This window comes from Balaenoptera ricei, chromosome 10 (assembly GCF_028023285.1).
Source record: "Balaenoptera ricei isolate mBalRic1 chromosome 10, mBalRic1.hap2, whole genome shotgun sequence".
Taxonomy (NCBI): domain Eukaryota; kingdom Metazoa; phylum Chordata; class Mammalia; order Artiodactyla; family Balaenopteridae; genus Balaenoptera; species Balaenoptera ricei.
In genome coordinates this window covers 81,267,523-81,284,643 of record NC_082648.1, presented here as the reverse complement: position 1 = coordinate 81,284,643, position 17,121 = coordinate 81,267,523, and the positions used below count along the sequence as shown (strand labels likewise).

Genomic DNA, 17,121 nt, shown 5'->3' with positions numbered 1-17,121 from the left:
GAATAGGGAGATGATGACAATTACTGTCATTGTCCTCACCTCATCTTCTTCCAAAAAGGATACAAGTAGCTCACACAGCAAGTACCTTGTTGGGATGCATCCAGAGCTATGAATGAGGATTAGGCAAGTAAGAGAGCACTCTAATTCTTTCATTTTATATTTTGCTCTGATACTTCTAATCAAACCAAACCAAAAATAAGTAAATAAAACTTAAAAGGCCTCAGAATATCCTTACTTCATTACCTAAAGAGTAGACTTACACATTTGTCTTCTTTCTCCCAGCCCTGATATAGATAGGGCCGTGAGGGACCATGAACCAGTTAGCCAGCAGGATAGTCTGTGTTAGCTGGGCTGAGTTGCTGGGGTGCAGAATAGCATTGGGGTAACTGAAATGCCTAGGACAGTAGCCAGGAAGTTACAAAAATAGAAACAATGCTATTACTTCTAGAAGTGAAGCTGGGGCTTCCAAGTTGAAGGAAGTGCAATACTCATTCAACAAACATCTACTAGTTTCTACTCATTAATGGATTTTTGAACCAATATTGTTTCAAATAAAGGATGGAATAATTTGTTATACCTAAGTTAACTGGGTTCAGGTATTATTCAAATAGAAAATAACCTAGATATTCTAGATACATGTCAACCAACTAGACTGAAAACAAGAAAATTTGCATGAGGTAAGATGCTAATAAATTTCTGCCATTATATTTAAGTGCATTAGCGAAGGAGAGCCTTCAGGCTGCAATGTACTGAATGTTTGTGTCCCCACCCCCAAATTTGTATGTTGAGACCCTAATCCCAATGTGATGGTGTATGGAGGTGGAGCCTTTGGGAAGTAATTAGGTCATGAGAATGGGGCCCACATGAATGGGATTAGTGCTCTTAAAAGAAGAGGCCAGACAGCTAGCTAACTCTGTTTCTGCCATGTGAGGACACAGTGAGAAGTCTGCAGTCTACAACCTGGAAGAACGCTTTTACCAGTACCTGACCATGCTGACACCCTGATCTCAGACTTCTAGCCTCCAAAACTGTGAGCAATAAATTTCTGTTATTTATCATCCAGCCAGTCTATGGTACTTTGTTCTAGCAGCCCAAATGGACCACGACACTGAACTTCTGTTTCCTCAACTATCTTTGTAATCCAAGCCTTATAGGATTATTTCAGGGTAGAGTCCTGAGCAAAAGGACAGATACAAGCTTAGAGGACCCCGAAACATGGCCCAGAATAAGCCATATTTGATTTGTCTCATGACCTATGAGACAACCTGAATGGCTCTGGTCAACCAAACTAAATTACCAGAGTTCTCAAGAGCCTTATAAAGCATTCATGAGTATTCATTTAAAAGCAATAGTTTTGAGACTTCCCTGGTGGTCCAGTGGTTAAGACTCCACGCTTCCACTGCAGGGGGCATGGTTTCGATCCCTGGTCGGGGAAATAAGATCGTGCATGCCACATGGCCAAAAAAAAACAAAGCAGGGCTTCCCTGGGGGCGCAGTGGTTGAGAGTCTGCCTGCTAATGCAGGGGACACAGGTTCGAGCCCTGGTCTGGGAGGATCCCGCATGCCGCGGAGCAACTGGGCCCGTGAGCCACAACTGCTGAGCCTGCGCGTCTGGAGCCTGTGCTCCGCAACGGGAGAGGCCGCGATAGTGAGAGGCCCGCACGCCGCAATGAGGAGTGGCCCCCACTTGCCGCAACTAGAGAAAGCCCTCACAGAAACGAAGACCCAACATAGCTAAGAATAAATAAATAAATAAATAAATAAATAAATAAATAAATAAATTTAAAATATGGAACTCACCATCTTCTCAATTAAAAAAAAAAAAAGCAGTGGTTTCTTTTTTTTTTTTTTTTTAAACTAAATCCTCTGAATGTAAACTTTCAAAGAGTTAGCAACACTTTCTTAGGCTGAAGAGAAAATTCTGGAAGTTTTTATTATATACTCTGGGTGTATGCAAATACACTGTCCAGGGTGAGAGCCACTGTGAGTGGGTATCTTGCATCTGCTTCTCACCCAGTAGCAGCAATCCCATCATCGTCTCCTGTGCCCGGGACAAGCTGGTCAAAGTATGGAACCTGGAATACTGCAAACTGAAGTCCAACCATATCAGCCCCCCGGGCCAGCTGAACACTGTGACTGTCTCTCCAGATGGATCCCTCTGTGCTTCTGAAGGCAACGGTGGCCAGGCCATGCTGTGGCACCTCAATAAAAGCAAGCACCTTTATATGCCAGATGGTGGGGACATCATCAATTCCCTGTGCTTCAGCCTCAACCACTGCTGGCTCTGTGCCACCATGGGCCCCAACACCCAGCTCTGGGACTTGGAGGGCAAGGTCATCGTAAATGAACTGAAGCAAGAAGTTATCAGTACCAGCAGCAAAGCAGAGCCACCCCAGTACACCTCTCTGACCTGGTCTGCTGATGGCAAAAGTCTTAAAATACAACTGTTCTCTACAATCTTCTGCCAGCCCACCAAGGCTTGGACAGTGGTGATGGTAACATGGATGTCTGGGCTGTGCACCACTTCATTCAAGAGGGCATTAATGTTTGTCTCTGCCAATCCTATGCCAAGAACATGGGCTTACATGGTGAGCATGTGGGAGACTTCACTGTGGTCCTACAAAGATGCTGATAAAGCCAAAAGGGTGGAGTCACATTTGAAGATCTTGATCCATCCCTTGTATTCTCAATGGAGCCCTGACTGCCTTAACCATTGTGACCAGCCTGGATTTGCAAAAACAACGGTTGCAAGAAGTGAAAGGCATGGCCGACTGTGTCATTAGATTCGGATTCAGCTTGTCTCCAGCCTCAAGAAAGAGGGCTTCTCCCACAATGGGCAGCACATCGCTGACCAAATTGGCATGTTTTATTTCACAGGGCTAATGCCTGAACAGGTGGAGTGGCTGACCAAGGAATTCTCCATCTACATGACAAAGGTCAGCCACATCTCTGTGGCAGGGGACACAGACAACTGGGCTACCTTGCTCATGACATCCACCAGGTCACCAAGTGAGTTCCCTGATGAGAGGGAACAGAGACAACCTTCCTGTCTTCAGCCTCTGCAGTTGTGAGATTCACACGGAGGATGAGGGAGGGTGAATCATTTTTTTCAACCACAGTGCTTTACACTCAGCAATGTGTTTCTCAGAAAAGAACATGTAGTGAAATGGGGCAGAAACATCCGTGGCTGGTGTCTGGAACTTTGTGGCTCTAAACTAAATCTTCCCCATCCTTATATTTCCAGCTTTTCTGTAAGAATTTACATGTGCAAGGAAGTCAGAGCCCCCCAAAACCTGCCAATCACTCCATTGTAACATGTCAGAAGCTTTAACTGAAGCGTCCTGCAGTGTCGGGGGTTCCTCTGTGGATCCAGCATGTGAAATAGCCCCTGTCCGAGGCTTCGTGAGAAGACCTAGCTCTGACATTAACGGTCAGCCTGTTTGTTCTCCAGTGGTTGAGGAGCCTTGTCAACAGACCATATTACAGAAATCGTGTTCTGTGAAAACCAGCAAGTCTGCTGCCACTGCACCAAGAAAAAGAAAAGATGCCGTCTCCTGTCTTATATAAGTGAAAAGAAAGAAGGCTCTCCTTTTTAATACTTGCAGGCTTTTTTTAAAAATTATTTATTTATTTATTTATTTATTTTTGGCTGTGTTGGGTCCTCGTTTCTGCGCGAGGGCTTTCTCTAGTTGCGGCAAGCGGGGGCCACTCTTCATCGCGGTGCGTGGGCCTCTCACTGTCGTGGCCTCTCTTGTTGCGGAGCACAGGCTCCAGACACGCAGGCTCAGTAGTTGTGGCTCGCGGGCCCAGTTGCTCCGCAGCATGTGGGATCTTCCCAGACCAGGGCTCAAACCCGTGTCCCCTGCATTGGCAGGCAGAGTCTCAACCACTGCACCACCAGGGAAGCCCCTTGCAGGCATTTTTAATGTTCCTCTCTTTTCCCTTATCACTGCTGTTCTTTTCCTTAGAAAGATCTAGAGCTAGCCTAGATTTTCATCCTGTTCTACTACTTAAATGACCATCCACCCCATCCTATCAGGATTTACTTACTTGAAGAATGAAGAACATCATTTCCTGCTCATCCCATACCCTCACCTCTCTCAGCAGGAGTAGTGGAGAGTAGGTAACTGCACTTTATTTCAGCAACCTCTTCAGTGATTATCTCCTGTCGGGATGTTGCCTCTGGCCAGTCGGACCTCATACTTTCATTCAGCGTGGTTGTGCAGTCACTCATTTCATATCATGAGTAGGCCAATGCAGTGTTGTACCAGAAAAGAGAATTCCCTGGGCTTTGGTGTTCATCTTTGTGTGCTGCCAGCTAGGCTTAGGCTTTACCCTTTGGAAAGGTAACCTTCATCTGCTCTAATCATGTAGACTTATTGCAGCTTGGTTTCTCTGTTACACTAAAGTTACTGTAGTCCCTGCCCCCCACCACCCAAATAGATAACTATCAACCTAAAAAGAGGATCTGGATAACCAAGTAAAGGGGATTGTATAGTAAGTGTTTTTCCATTTCAAAAGGATGTTAGAATGAGAAGTCTCCATCCTAGAAGACCCTATGGGATGGAAACCTCATTTCCTTACTCATCTCAGGCTCCTTTGAAATTGGAAGCCATTTCTTCTTAAAATAATACTCATCTTGTGACATCCTACTCCCCAGCTTTCATACTGATTTCAGCTTCTGCAGCAATGGTGGTAGCCCCCAGTGCTGTAACTATAGCATGTACCAAAACCAGACAAGACCAAGTCACACGTGGAGCTAGGGCCAGGTAAGGGGTGAGAAACAGGTAAGTGGCCAAGGCCATGATGGCTTGCAGGTATCTGGTTCCAGAAGAATTCCTGCTGTCTCTACTCTCTTTAAAAAAAAAAAAAAAAAAAGCCATAGGCAATTGGACCAGCAGAGGCTTATGACTGGAAATGTGAATGGTTCTGGTTTCAGATTTTTCCCATCCCTAAGCTTAGGTGCATTTTATTTTCATGTATATTTTTTTCTGGATTATAAAGAGTTGGTATTAAATTTGGACATAGTTGCCTGTTTTGAATGTGATATTCTTATCCCTATGATTGCTTAGCTGAGCAAATTCCACATTAAAAGCATAGTCTTTTGCTTTATTAAGAGCATGGTCATAAGGTCAATTGTCCTCCCACATTTGTGTATCTGTGAACACCATTCATTATACATATGCAGCTGTAAATAACCAGATTCATAAATTGTGCCTGCAGAACAGAAGGTAGCCTCTTAAGAGAGTATTCTTTTACTAGTCAGCTTGTCATAGGTATGTGTGTATAAATCTGACTTTCTTTAGCACAGTTTTTCTTTATATCAGTCATTCTCAAAGTGTGGTCTCTGCACCAGCAGCATCAGGATTACCTGAGAACTTGTTATAATTGCAAATATGTATCCAGTCCTACTGAATCAGAACTTCTAAAAATGGGGCTCAGGAATCTGTGTTTAACAAGCCCTCAGGTGATTCCAGTGCTTGCTAAAGTTTGAGAGCTGTTGCTTTATAGACTATGCCAAATCCCCTGCAGCCAATGTTGTGAGGATGAGTAATTAGTTAATGAAATCTGGTTTTATGGGCTAGAATTTTTGAGGGCTGATGATGGAGAACTAGGGAAGTTAATGGAAATGATACTTAGTCTGTTTCTTAAGCTATATAAGATTTTAGGGCCATTTTCCTTCTTTGGAAGAGGGGGGTAGGAAAAGGCATGAAGTGGGGTACCAGTTCGCAGCCTCATTTACCTTTAAACACTCCTCCTGTGTCTTTTAAAGTAGTACCACCTTTTCCATGTTTCCCCTTCTTCCCAATCCATTCCATTTAGCCTTCACCAGTTCAATTTTTCCTTATCTGTTCATGTCACTGGAAGGCAGAACAGCACAGTGTTTAAGACCCTAGCATTGGAGTCAAATAGACCTGGATTTGACTCACCACAGCATTTACTAAATTAATGTCTCACTGAACCTCAGTTCCCTAAGAAAATGAGAACAATGTCTACCTTATATAGTTATTGTGAGGCTTAAAAATATGATAGCCAGTGCCTGGCATATGGTAGCCTCTATCTACATTGCTGTTGTTATCTTGTATTATCTCAGCCTTTTCTACCACATTTCTCACAGACACTTCCTCCCCAGTAGCGACAGGAATAAATCATAGTGTATGTGCTTTTTGACATGTTTACAAGGCTAGAGGTTTTGTGTCAAGGAAAACTATACTTTGATTCCAGCCTGCTGGGATCCCAGAAATTATGTGAAGAGGAGATCTTAAGCTTTTTCTCCTTGCAGCTGGGGAGAACTGATGTAGTTCTCTTTTTCCCAGCAGCTGGTGATTTTACAGCTGTTGGATGATGGATGGTAATAAGAAGGAACATGGAACGTTTCATTGTTTTACTAAAATATCATCCACTGGATAACAAGAGGCCATAGAATGCCGTGGAGAATTGTTTAAATGCCTTGAGTTACACTAAGGTTAAGGTGGATTTTCCTTCTATAACCAGAAACGCATTATAAAAGAGTGTCAACATTTTGACTAATGTGTTCTAAATCTAAAAGAAAACATCGAAACCTATGGAACCATAATGTGGGGTTTGAGGAAAATATTACTTAGCTACCTAGCTGTGTAAGGCAAGTTTCAGAATCATTCATATAGTTTCATTACAAAAATTTTTCTAATCTGAATCTGAATACATTTATTCATGTATTTATATTTGCACATCTTATATGTCAGGTTTTATAAATTCAGGACAGATTTAAGACCATAGTTTTCTTTTTAAAAATTCTTTATTGTACTGTGAATAAGCCAAATATATAATAATAATTAGAAAGCTCTTGGCTCTTCAAGGTATTAAGGAAAAGAGCAGAGTGTTTAAAAACAATCAATAAAGTTATTAAATGAGAATATTAAATCAGAACTTTAAAATATTTTCATATAGCAAACATGCATGTATATTTGGAAATGAACATCTATAAATTAGTGTCAGGTCTTCTCAGCAGAGAAAAAATAATTATCATGGATTATAAATACTGCTGATAATAGTTACAACTTATTAAATGCTTATGGTGTGCCAGGTCTTGTGCTGTCATGTTACAAATGTTATTGAATTTAATCTTCACAACAACTGCATGAAGTATCATCATCACTTTCTTTCATAGATGAGGAACTGAGGCCTGAGGCTTGGGAATGCTAACTGATTTCCCAAAAGTTAATAAAAAGTAGAGCTCAGGTTAAATTCACCACCCATTCTCTTTTTGTTGTTGTTGTTGTGTTGTTAAAAACTTAATCTGTACTTAATCTATACTTGATATTATGCCAAGAACAGAGTAAAAAAGAGGGGAGAAAGCACAGGAGGGCAAGTGAGGTAGGGGTGGGCTCAAGCGATTGATTATCATCATGGATCATGGAATCTAAACTGAGCAAAGGGAATTCCCTGGTGGTCCAGTGGTTAGCTTTCACTGCCGAGGGCATGGGTCTGTGCGACCCAGCCAAAAAATAAATAAATAAATAAAAAATAAACTGAGCAAAGAGGGAAGTGAGGACACGAGAGAGCAAATACTATTCCCACAACCAAAGTTTCCTTGTTTTATATTTTATAAAGCCCTTTCCCATGCATTATTTTACTTGATCCTTACTACAGTCCTAGAAGATAAGCATTTTTGTTTCTATTCTGCAGATAAGGGGAACTGAGGTACAGAGAGATTAATTTACCTGCTTGTAGTCACAGTGATAGAGAGCAAGTTCTCACATTCAGAGTTCTTACTACCATACCCTACCTCCACCACCAATATGGTACCAAGAAAAAAACTCTCATTAAAAAGACTATTTTTATAGGAATAGGTGATCTATCCAAGTCATCTAATTTCTGTTGAACCAGAAATTATCATTCATTCTCTCTTCTCTTCTATTCATTACTGAAATGGCCCAAAGGGAAGAAAGAAAGAGTAAAAGCAATAAGTTTGGAAAATCTACAAAGAAAATAATTTAGAAGGGACTATCTTTGGGGGGTTATGAATCATCTTTGATCAGTATCTTTGGTTTTATTAGGAAGAGGGATTTCTGGATCTACCATTCTTTACTTCCATCTCTAGCCATAAATCATTTTCACTGAATGAAAGGCAGCAGCAATCCCAAGCAGTTCACTTGTCACATTAGACCAGGAGGAATGGGTAATCCTATCACCAAGGGGCATGCAATGTTGTATTCCTAATATTAACAAAATAGAAACTGTCAGCTTGATACAGTTAGTGTGAGACTATTCTCAATTCATTTCAAGGTCTTAGAGTTCTTCTTTCAGTATTCCTATGTTAGTATAGTATAACTTTGCCAGTAGTCCCTTGGCAGTGAATAACTACATAGAAGGTGTACAGAGTGTTCTTTATATTTCATTTACTACCTTGTGTTTCCTAGTAGCAGGGCAAGTCAGTAAAACATGTTCATGGCTGCAAATTGTTAGTGTTTTGACTATAAGACTGCAAATGAATCTAGCCTTATTTTCCCTCTAAACAGTAAGACACACTCTCTTTTAATGGCAAAAGTTGCCTGAGATTACTCTTTTTATTTGATGATTAGGAAACCAGAAGACTTTAAACCTAGAGGCGTTACAAAATAATTTTTGCACTCAGGAAAGGAATTCCCTGTGGGGTTCCTTTCAAGGGTTCCCCCAGAACATTTAAGTATTTGTTTATAGGCTTTTGACTACTTCACAGAGAGGTTGAAGGATAAAAATACCAGAAAGCTAAAATGTTAGTGTGAGAGCTGACACCTCTGAAAGTAAAATATAAGCCAATAGGAAAGTAAGGTTGATTCTCCAAATAGTATAATATTTGTACATTCAACTTTTCATGAACATGCTTTACAGAAAGTGAATCACGTGTATTTTTAGGCCAAAATTTGGGCACTGTAAGGATACAAAAATGAGTTTCTTTAACAGGTTTAAGCTGCTAGTTCTATAAATTGGGAAACAGCAACTTAAATTTGACATTTTTCCTACTGTAAAATACTCCTCAGATATTCAAGGCATATCTCACTTTGCAGATTTTCTTATGAATATTTCCTTTTCAGACCAGTAGCATTTGGGGGTCCATCCTGTGGATAGCTGGGAGCCTAGAGTCAGACCTCTGGATCTGGAAAGCCTAGTCTCCCTGTTTAATTGCTAAGATAATGGAGTGAGTGGAAGGTGAAGCTACATGGAAAGAGAAAAGCTGAGGTTACAGATATCTGACTTCTGGTTCACAACCCCAGGTCTCGTATCTCTGTGGTATTTCATTTGTGTCTTGCCAATTTTGTAAGAGCTGGAAATGTACTTCAATTTGTCTTTAAACAATTACATTCAGTAGAAGATAAGTTGTAATTTAAGTCCTGTCCCCTCTTATGAGGGGAATTTTAGTTACCAGACACATAAGGTTAAAATACACACACACACACAGACACACACACATACAGACAAGTATATAGATATATATAATAATTATTCCACAAGATGGAGAAACCTCACAGCCATTTCAAATAGTGAGGAAGACAAGGTCTCTTAATCTTGGCATTCAAAACCTTAATACTATAATTGGAGCTAGAGTCATCTTAGCAATGTAAATATTTAATGGAATAAAATAGTACATGTGTGGGGATACAGAAGTAGTATGGTATTTGTTAATTCTTAATAAGATTTTTTTAATCATATGGAATTCTGATACTTTTTTAACTCTCTCGAGCTCTTTAGATAGAAAAAGCAGAGAAAAGTATGGTTTCAAAAACTACAATATATTGTATATGGAAATGGAAAAATGATTACTTTTTCCTACTATTAAATATGTTATATATACAAACAATTAGGAAATTTGTAAAAGTAAACACTGATCAAGTGTCTTTGTCCTTCAATTTTGGCATCTCTAAGGGCACCAGTACCAGGCATGTAACTTAGCTGGCTCAGTCAGCTCTCAGAATTCCTGAAGGGCAATGGTTTCATTGTTTCCCAGATAAGCCCCTAGTAGGCATTAAAATTAAAGGAAACATGGAATTGTAGTACTTCCATATGCTGAATAGAGGCTAAAGATCATAACCGTAGTATATTTATCTTCTAATTCTCATTTGTAATTTAATTCAATGCTCATAGGTAATAAAAAGGGAATTACACTTTGGCACCTAACTTCACTAACATGCAAAGCAAAGAATTACAGCCTATTTTATCAAACAAGTAGGTTATTACTTGTTATGACACAAAGCCCCAATCATTCCTCAGACCTCCAAGAGTCCGCTGTACTTATCACGATTAAAATATTTACTTCACTGTATTATTTGCTTACATATCCAGCTTTCCCTACCTGCTAAACTATCTGATTTTTTAATGGCAGATACTGGGATAGTCACAATGTCTAACATATAGTGGGTTCAAAAAATCCCCAGTCAATATATGAATGAATTAATCAATGGCATTGAAAAAATAGGAGATCCATTTCAGATATTAATGTTAAAAATATCAATAATAATGACTGTTCTTGATTGTGTCACACATCTACATACATTTTCTCTTTTAATCCTCAATTACATGGAGCCAGTACTATTATCCTTATTTCATAGGTAGGAAACTATGTCTCGTTATTAAGGAATTTACCCAAGATTACTGAGAGCAGGGATTGGAAACCCCATGTATCTAATTCCAAAATTTATTCTCTTTATGTCACATTTATCCCCATAATGCTAAGAAAAGAACCCAATTTAAAAATGGGCAAAGGTTTAAATAGGTATTTTTCCAAAGAAGACATGCAAATGTCCAATAAGCCCATGAAAAGATGCTTGACAGTCTTAGGCATTAGGGAAATGCAAATCAAAACCACAATGAGATACTGCTTCACATCCACTAGAATGACTATAACCAAAAAGACAGATAATAACAAGTGTTAATGAGGATGTAGAGAAATTGGAACCCTCATACATTGCTGGCAGGAATGTAAAATGGTGCTGCTGCTGTCTGGTAGGTCCTCAAAAAGTTTAACATAGACTTATTATATGATCCAGCGATTCTACTCCTCAGTATCTGCCCAAGTGAATTGAAAACATATGTCTACACAAAACCTTTTACATGAATGTTCATAGCAGCATTATTCATAGGAGCCAAAAAGTGGAAACAACCCAGTGTCCATCAACTGATGAATGAATAAACAAAATGCGGTATATCCATACAATGGAGTATTATCCAACCATAAAAAGGAATGCAGTACTGATACATGCTACAACGTAAATGAACCTTGAAAACAGTATGCTAAGTGAGAGAAGCCAGACACAAAAGGCCACATATTGTATTATTCCTTTTCTATGAAATGTCCAGAAAAAGCAAATCCATAAAGACAAAGTAGGTTAGTGGTTGCCAGGAGCTGGAGCTCAGGGAGGAATGGGGAGTGACTGCTTAACGGGCACAAGTTTTCTTTTTGAGGTGATGGAAATTCTCTGGAATTAGATGATGGCAATGACTGCACAATTTTTTGGATATTCTAAAACCCACTGAATTGCATGCTTTAAAATTGTTAAAATGATGAATTTTATGCTATGTGAATATAATCTCAATAAGAAAAAATCAAAAGCTAAAAAACAAACCAACCAACCCATGGCTGGTTACAAAGGAACTTTACAAAATGAATCTATTTCTTTTCAAGTCCCAGTCATCAAGCCGACTGTTTTAAAAAGCAGTAGCTTTGGATGGATGGGTATTGAAGAAAACCAATTCTTTCAGTAGCTGTGGTTGTTGTTTCTGGACATATTCAAATGATCACAGATGTGGTAATGACTGCTTTCTGATAGAGTTCAAACAAGCATAAGTTTTTTTTTTTTTTTTTTTTTTTTTTTTTATAGCTACTTTTTTTTATTTATTTATTTTATTTTTTTATTTTTGGCTGTGTTGGGTCTTCGGTTCATGCGAGGGCTTTCTCTAGTTGAGGCAAGTGGGGGCCACTCTTCATCGCGGTGCAGGGACCGCTCTTCATCGCGGTGCGCGGGCCTTTCACTATCGCGGCCCCTCCCGTCGCGGGGCACAGACTCCAGACGCGCAGGCTCAGTAGTTGTGGCTCACGGGCCCAGCTGCTCCGTGGCATGTGGGATCCTCCCAGACCAGGGCCCGAACCCGTGTCCCCTGCATTAGCAGGCAGATTCTCAACCACTGCGCCACCAGGGAAGCCCCACATAAGTTTTTAATATCAGTACTTCCACCTTAATCTTTCATATGAGCATACTCAATAATGAAGACTATGTTTTACCAGATTCACCTGGAAACAAGCAATTTTCCAATATGAAAAGAAGCACCTGAATGAATCAATTCAACAACAAAAGACTATGGAAGAAAACATGCCCTAGCAACTGGCTTCTTGTACTATAATCAGGGGCTCATTTATCTTAAGTCAACTTTTGTAACACCCTCTGCACTGTATAGAATACTGAGTGACAGTTAAACAGAACTGTCAAGAAAAAAGGAAAACAGTGAGAAATGTGGACTAGAATGAATTTTAAAAAAAAAAAAGAAAGAAAGAAAAAACTTTGTATAAGAATGCAAAATAGTCGGTGACAAGGAATTTTCCTTTAAAATAACCAAAAGCTCTGTGAATACATTGAGCAAGTGAATGTTAATGGGGTGAAAAGTACTTAATAATCCCCCACAGCATTTCTAATAGAATTTACCTGGTCCCCAACTAATTACAAAAACCCATCTAAATCCTCAAAGACATTGAACAAAACCCCACAAGACCTTCCTTCTTTCTTGCATCAAATGCTGCTTGACAGATAATTTGCTTACAAAATGAGTTCTAGTTTTTCCCTTCACTTAGTTTCTCAGGTTCTTGTCTGATAGTTTTAACAGCATAGGAGAAGTTATATATTGTTAATTCTACTTTTGCTATTTCTTTCTAAAATTATTCAAATTAAATAGATACTAAAAAATTGAAATTGATATGATCCCTTTTTCCCTCCAGAGATTTTATCATAAGAAGTTATTTTAGGTGTTTGTGGGAAGGAAAAAAAAAAAAATCTTCCTGATGACATCACTGTTCTAAGATGGAAGCCTCTAATGTTTTAGGGCTCTCTCGGGAGTTCTGTTCCCTGTTTTGCCACTGATTTGTGTTGTGACCTTGGAAAAGTTTAAATATAAAAAGACAAGTGCAAAGTGAACTTATGAAAACAAGACTTAACTGAGATCAAACGAAGAGCAGAGATGGAGTGGGTCACATGGCTATGTATTATAGCAACTGTCCCAGTGACTCAACACAGTAACGCAGGTAGTAATTGGGCTTGAAAGAAATTTCAGATGCCTTAGCTGTATACTAAGATAGTTTCTTACATAGTATTCTAGGAGAGTCAAAGTCTGCCTATAAAAAAGAACTGCAGCAAGACTCTAATGATATTTGTCAATCTTCTCTTGTTCTATATCTTGAAGAAATTGTAGCTGTTACAGAGGAGAAAAGGAGCTAATTTGATATTATGAGGCAATTCCTTAGATACACTGAAATAAATGTCTTAAAATCAGAGTACCTTACTTTATTGCCATTGTACACATGCAAATCTGAAACCAAATTATGCATGTAACCTAACTATTCATTTGTAGGATTTATCCAAATAAATATACCTGTTGGACAGACATCATTTTTAAAAGCCCAGTAGTCAGAAATAATTCTTAAAACCCATTGGAAACAAAAAGCAAATAAGAAATAGTTCTATGTAAGGAAGTAATGATAGAAAAGAATCACATAAATTGGTAATAGTATGATCTTATCTGAATGTAATCTTCATAAGCTTCCTGAGCATCACAATTTTTAGTTTAATGCTATTTTCACTTTTATGGCAGAAATATTTATTACAGTCCCCACAGGAAAGATAAAGTGCCTGAGGAAACTGAAAAAAAGAAGCTAGTAGAATTAATCTTGTAAAAATACGAGACATTCAAAACCCATTTAGCTATATAAAGCGTGTTGAAATTCCACTTTTAGAAGTATATCCTCAAGTAGTCTAGACAGAAGAACTTTAGGTAACATGTGGAGGATAAGAAATGGCAGTGTTAAAGGATACATTTTTTTTTAACTTATTTATTTAAATTTATTTATTTATTTTTGGCTGTGTTGGGTCTTAATTGCTGCATGCAGGCTTTCTCTAGTTGCAGCGAGCAGGGGCTACTCTTTGTTGTGGTGCGCGGGCTTCTCATTGCGGTGGCTTCTCTTGTTGCGGAGCACAGGCTCTAGGCACGCGGGCTTCAGTAGTTGTGGCACGTGGGCTAAGCAGTTGTGGCCCACGGGCTCAGTAGTTGTGGCTCACGGGCTCTAGAGCACAGGCTCAGTAGTTGTGGCACACGGGCTTAGTTGCTCCGTGGCATGTGGGATCTTCCCAGACCAGGGCTCGAACCCGTATCCCCTGCATTGGCAGGCGGATTCTTAACCACTGTGCCACCAGGGAAGTCCCAAGGATACATTTTTAAAGAGTAAAGCCATGACTGTCACACAGATATAAAATAAACATGTGTCAACCGTTTTACTTAACTCAGTAATTAATGAGGGACCAGTAAGACCTTATAACTGCTTCAAAGGAAAATTCGAAGAACCACACATACACTGGCAAATGAAGAAGTATACAAAGAGGTGCAAAATAGGTCAATGTGAAGGGCAATGATCAATTGCATTGTCAGACATAACTGATTTGCATTTCTATGGACAAGAGTTATTTGAATTATTATTAATTTTCTACAACTTACAGAGTTGTAAAATGGTTCAGTGATAATAAAATGCAGAGATGGGCAGAAGACCTAAGTAGACATTCTCCAAAGAAGACATACAGGTGGCCAACAGGCATGTGAAAAGATGCTCAGCATCACTAATCATTAGAGAAATGCAAATCAAAACTACAAGGAAGTATCACCTCACACCAGTCAGAATGGCCATCATTAAAAAGTCTACAAATAATAAATGCTGAAGAGGGTGTGGAGAAAAGGGAACCCTCTTGCACTGTTGGTGGGAATGTAAATTGATACAGCCACTATGAGAACAGTATGGAGGTTCCTTAAAAAACTAAAAATAGAACTACCATACGACCCAGTGATCCCACTACTGGGTCTATACCCTGAGAAAACCATAATTCAAAAAGAGTCATGTACCACAATGTTCATTGCAGCTCTATTTACAATGGCCAGGACATGGAAGCAACCTAAGTGTCCATCGACAGATGAATGGATGAAGAAGATGTGGCACATATATACAATGGAATATTACTCAGCCATAAAAAGAAACAAAATTGAGTTATTTGTAGTGAGGTGGATGGACCTAGAATCTGTCATACAGAGTGCAGTAAGTCAGAAAGAGAAAAACAAATACCGTATGCTAACACATATATATGGAATCTAAAAAAAAAAAAAGGTTCTGAAGAACCTAGGGACAGGACAGGAATAAAGACGCAGATGTAGAGAATGGACTTGAGGACACGGGGAGGGGGAAGGGTAAGCTGGGACAAAGTGAGAGAGTGGCATGGACATATATACACTACCAAATGTAAAACAGATAGCTAGTGGGAAGCAGCCGCATAGCACAGGGAGATCAGCTCCATGCTTTGTGACCACCTAGAGGGGTGGGATAGGGAGGGTGGGAGGGAGGTGCAAGAGGGAGGGGATATGGGGATATATGTATCCCTATATATGTATACATATATACATATATATACATATGTATATGTATATATGTATATGTATAGCTGATTCACTTTGTTATAAAGCAGAAACTAACACATCATTGTAAGGCAATTATACTCCAATAAAGATGTTAAAAAAACAAACAAAAAAAAAACTGAATCACTTTGCTGTACACCTGAAACTAACACAACATTGTAAATCAACTATGCTTCAGTTACAAAAAAAAAAAAAAAAAAGGCAGAGATAACCCACAAAAGTATGCAAGCCAGAACACTTAGTCTTTTTTTTTTTTTTGGCGTGGGGTTGGGGGGGGGGGCAGCATTTCAAAGTTTATCTGAATTTTACCAAACAAAAAGAACATTATTTGTTAATTAGGGAAATATGCAAAGAAAAGTATTCTGATAATGTGGTTTCCCAAAACTTGCTACATTTGAAACTTTTAAGCCCATTGTTATAAATAAAAGTAGTCCCTATACCTGGACTCACAAAGAGAGAGAGATTTTCTTTATTCTAGGAAATCATCACTCTGAAGGGTAAGAGAGAATCCTACCTAAAATTTACTGAAGAACCCAAAATTTAAACTAAAGTGCTCACTTTAAAACCATTGTTGAGCTAATAGTATATTTTAAAACAATGGGAATATTTTAAAACCTTCTTTCATGTGGCTTTTAAATAAGGTTACGTTATTAACAATATTTTTTAACTCAAAAGTGTTTTGAAATTTATTTGGAAAGCCCAAAATGCTTTTCTCTGTCCTGGAGCAGTTTCTGCCTTCCTTTCTGCAGGGAAGTTGGTTTGGAAAGTTTGTTTTTGCTTTGTTTTGTTTTTGGTTTTGACCAATCATCTAATTTCACAGAAAGTGCCATGATGTATGTTGAAAGATAAACCACAAAACTTGGTTTTAGTTCTCAGTTCTAGCTGTAATACTACAAAACAGAGGTCTGCTGAAACACATCTTTACGAAATCTTAAAATTAATGTCCACAATTTGGAGTACACAGATTTAGTAGCATTTGGAAATTTTGTGTGTGTGGATTCATGCTTCTGAATACTACTTCAACTCCTGATTTCATATGATAAATAGCATGCACAGTGGCACAGAAAAACTGCCATTTAGATATATAAATAAAAGCTTTGGGGCATACAAAGTTTTGTACGTGAAAAAATGGAAATAAGCCAGCAACCTGAATCTAAAAATCGACCTGAATCATTAGGCTATGCACAGTGTTCTCACTTACCATTCTTTATAAATTAAAACTAACTGTTTAAAAGCCATCACACTACATAATATTACTATCTATCCCTACCAAATCATATCTAATAGGGAGAGCCCATAACAAAAGGGAGGCTAGTCACAAAGAGCAAATCTTTAATTAGAATTCATTTACATTCCTGTTATCTCCATTTGCAAATTTATTCAGGGGAGTTTCTCATAAGTTAAGAGTTGTTAACACTTGCAGTGGCCCAGAAATACCCCTAGGAG

General features: G+C 38.8%; 2 protein-coding genes across 3 annotated transcripts in view; both read left to right on the top strand.

Moving 5' to 3' along the window:
- Positions 1 to 17,121, top strand: part of NTN4 (netrin 4) — a 110,768-nt gene that overhangs the window by 39,876 nt on the left and 53,771 nt on the right. The window lies entirely within an intron of this gene.
- LOC132372797 (small ribosomal subunit protein RACK1-like) lies at positions 673 to 2,783 on the top strand. The gene is made up of 2 exons (XM_059934922.1): positions 673 to 677; positions 1,907 to 2,783. Exons 1-2 carry the CDS (start codon positions 673 to 675, stop codon positions 2,781 to 2,783), a joined length of 882 nt encoding a protein of 293 aa, XP_059790905.1.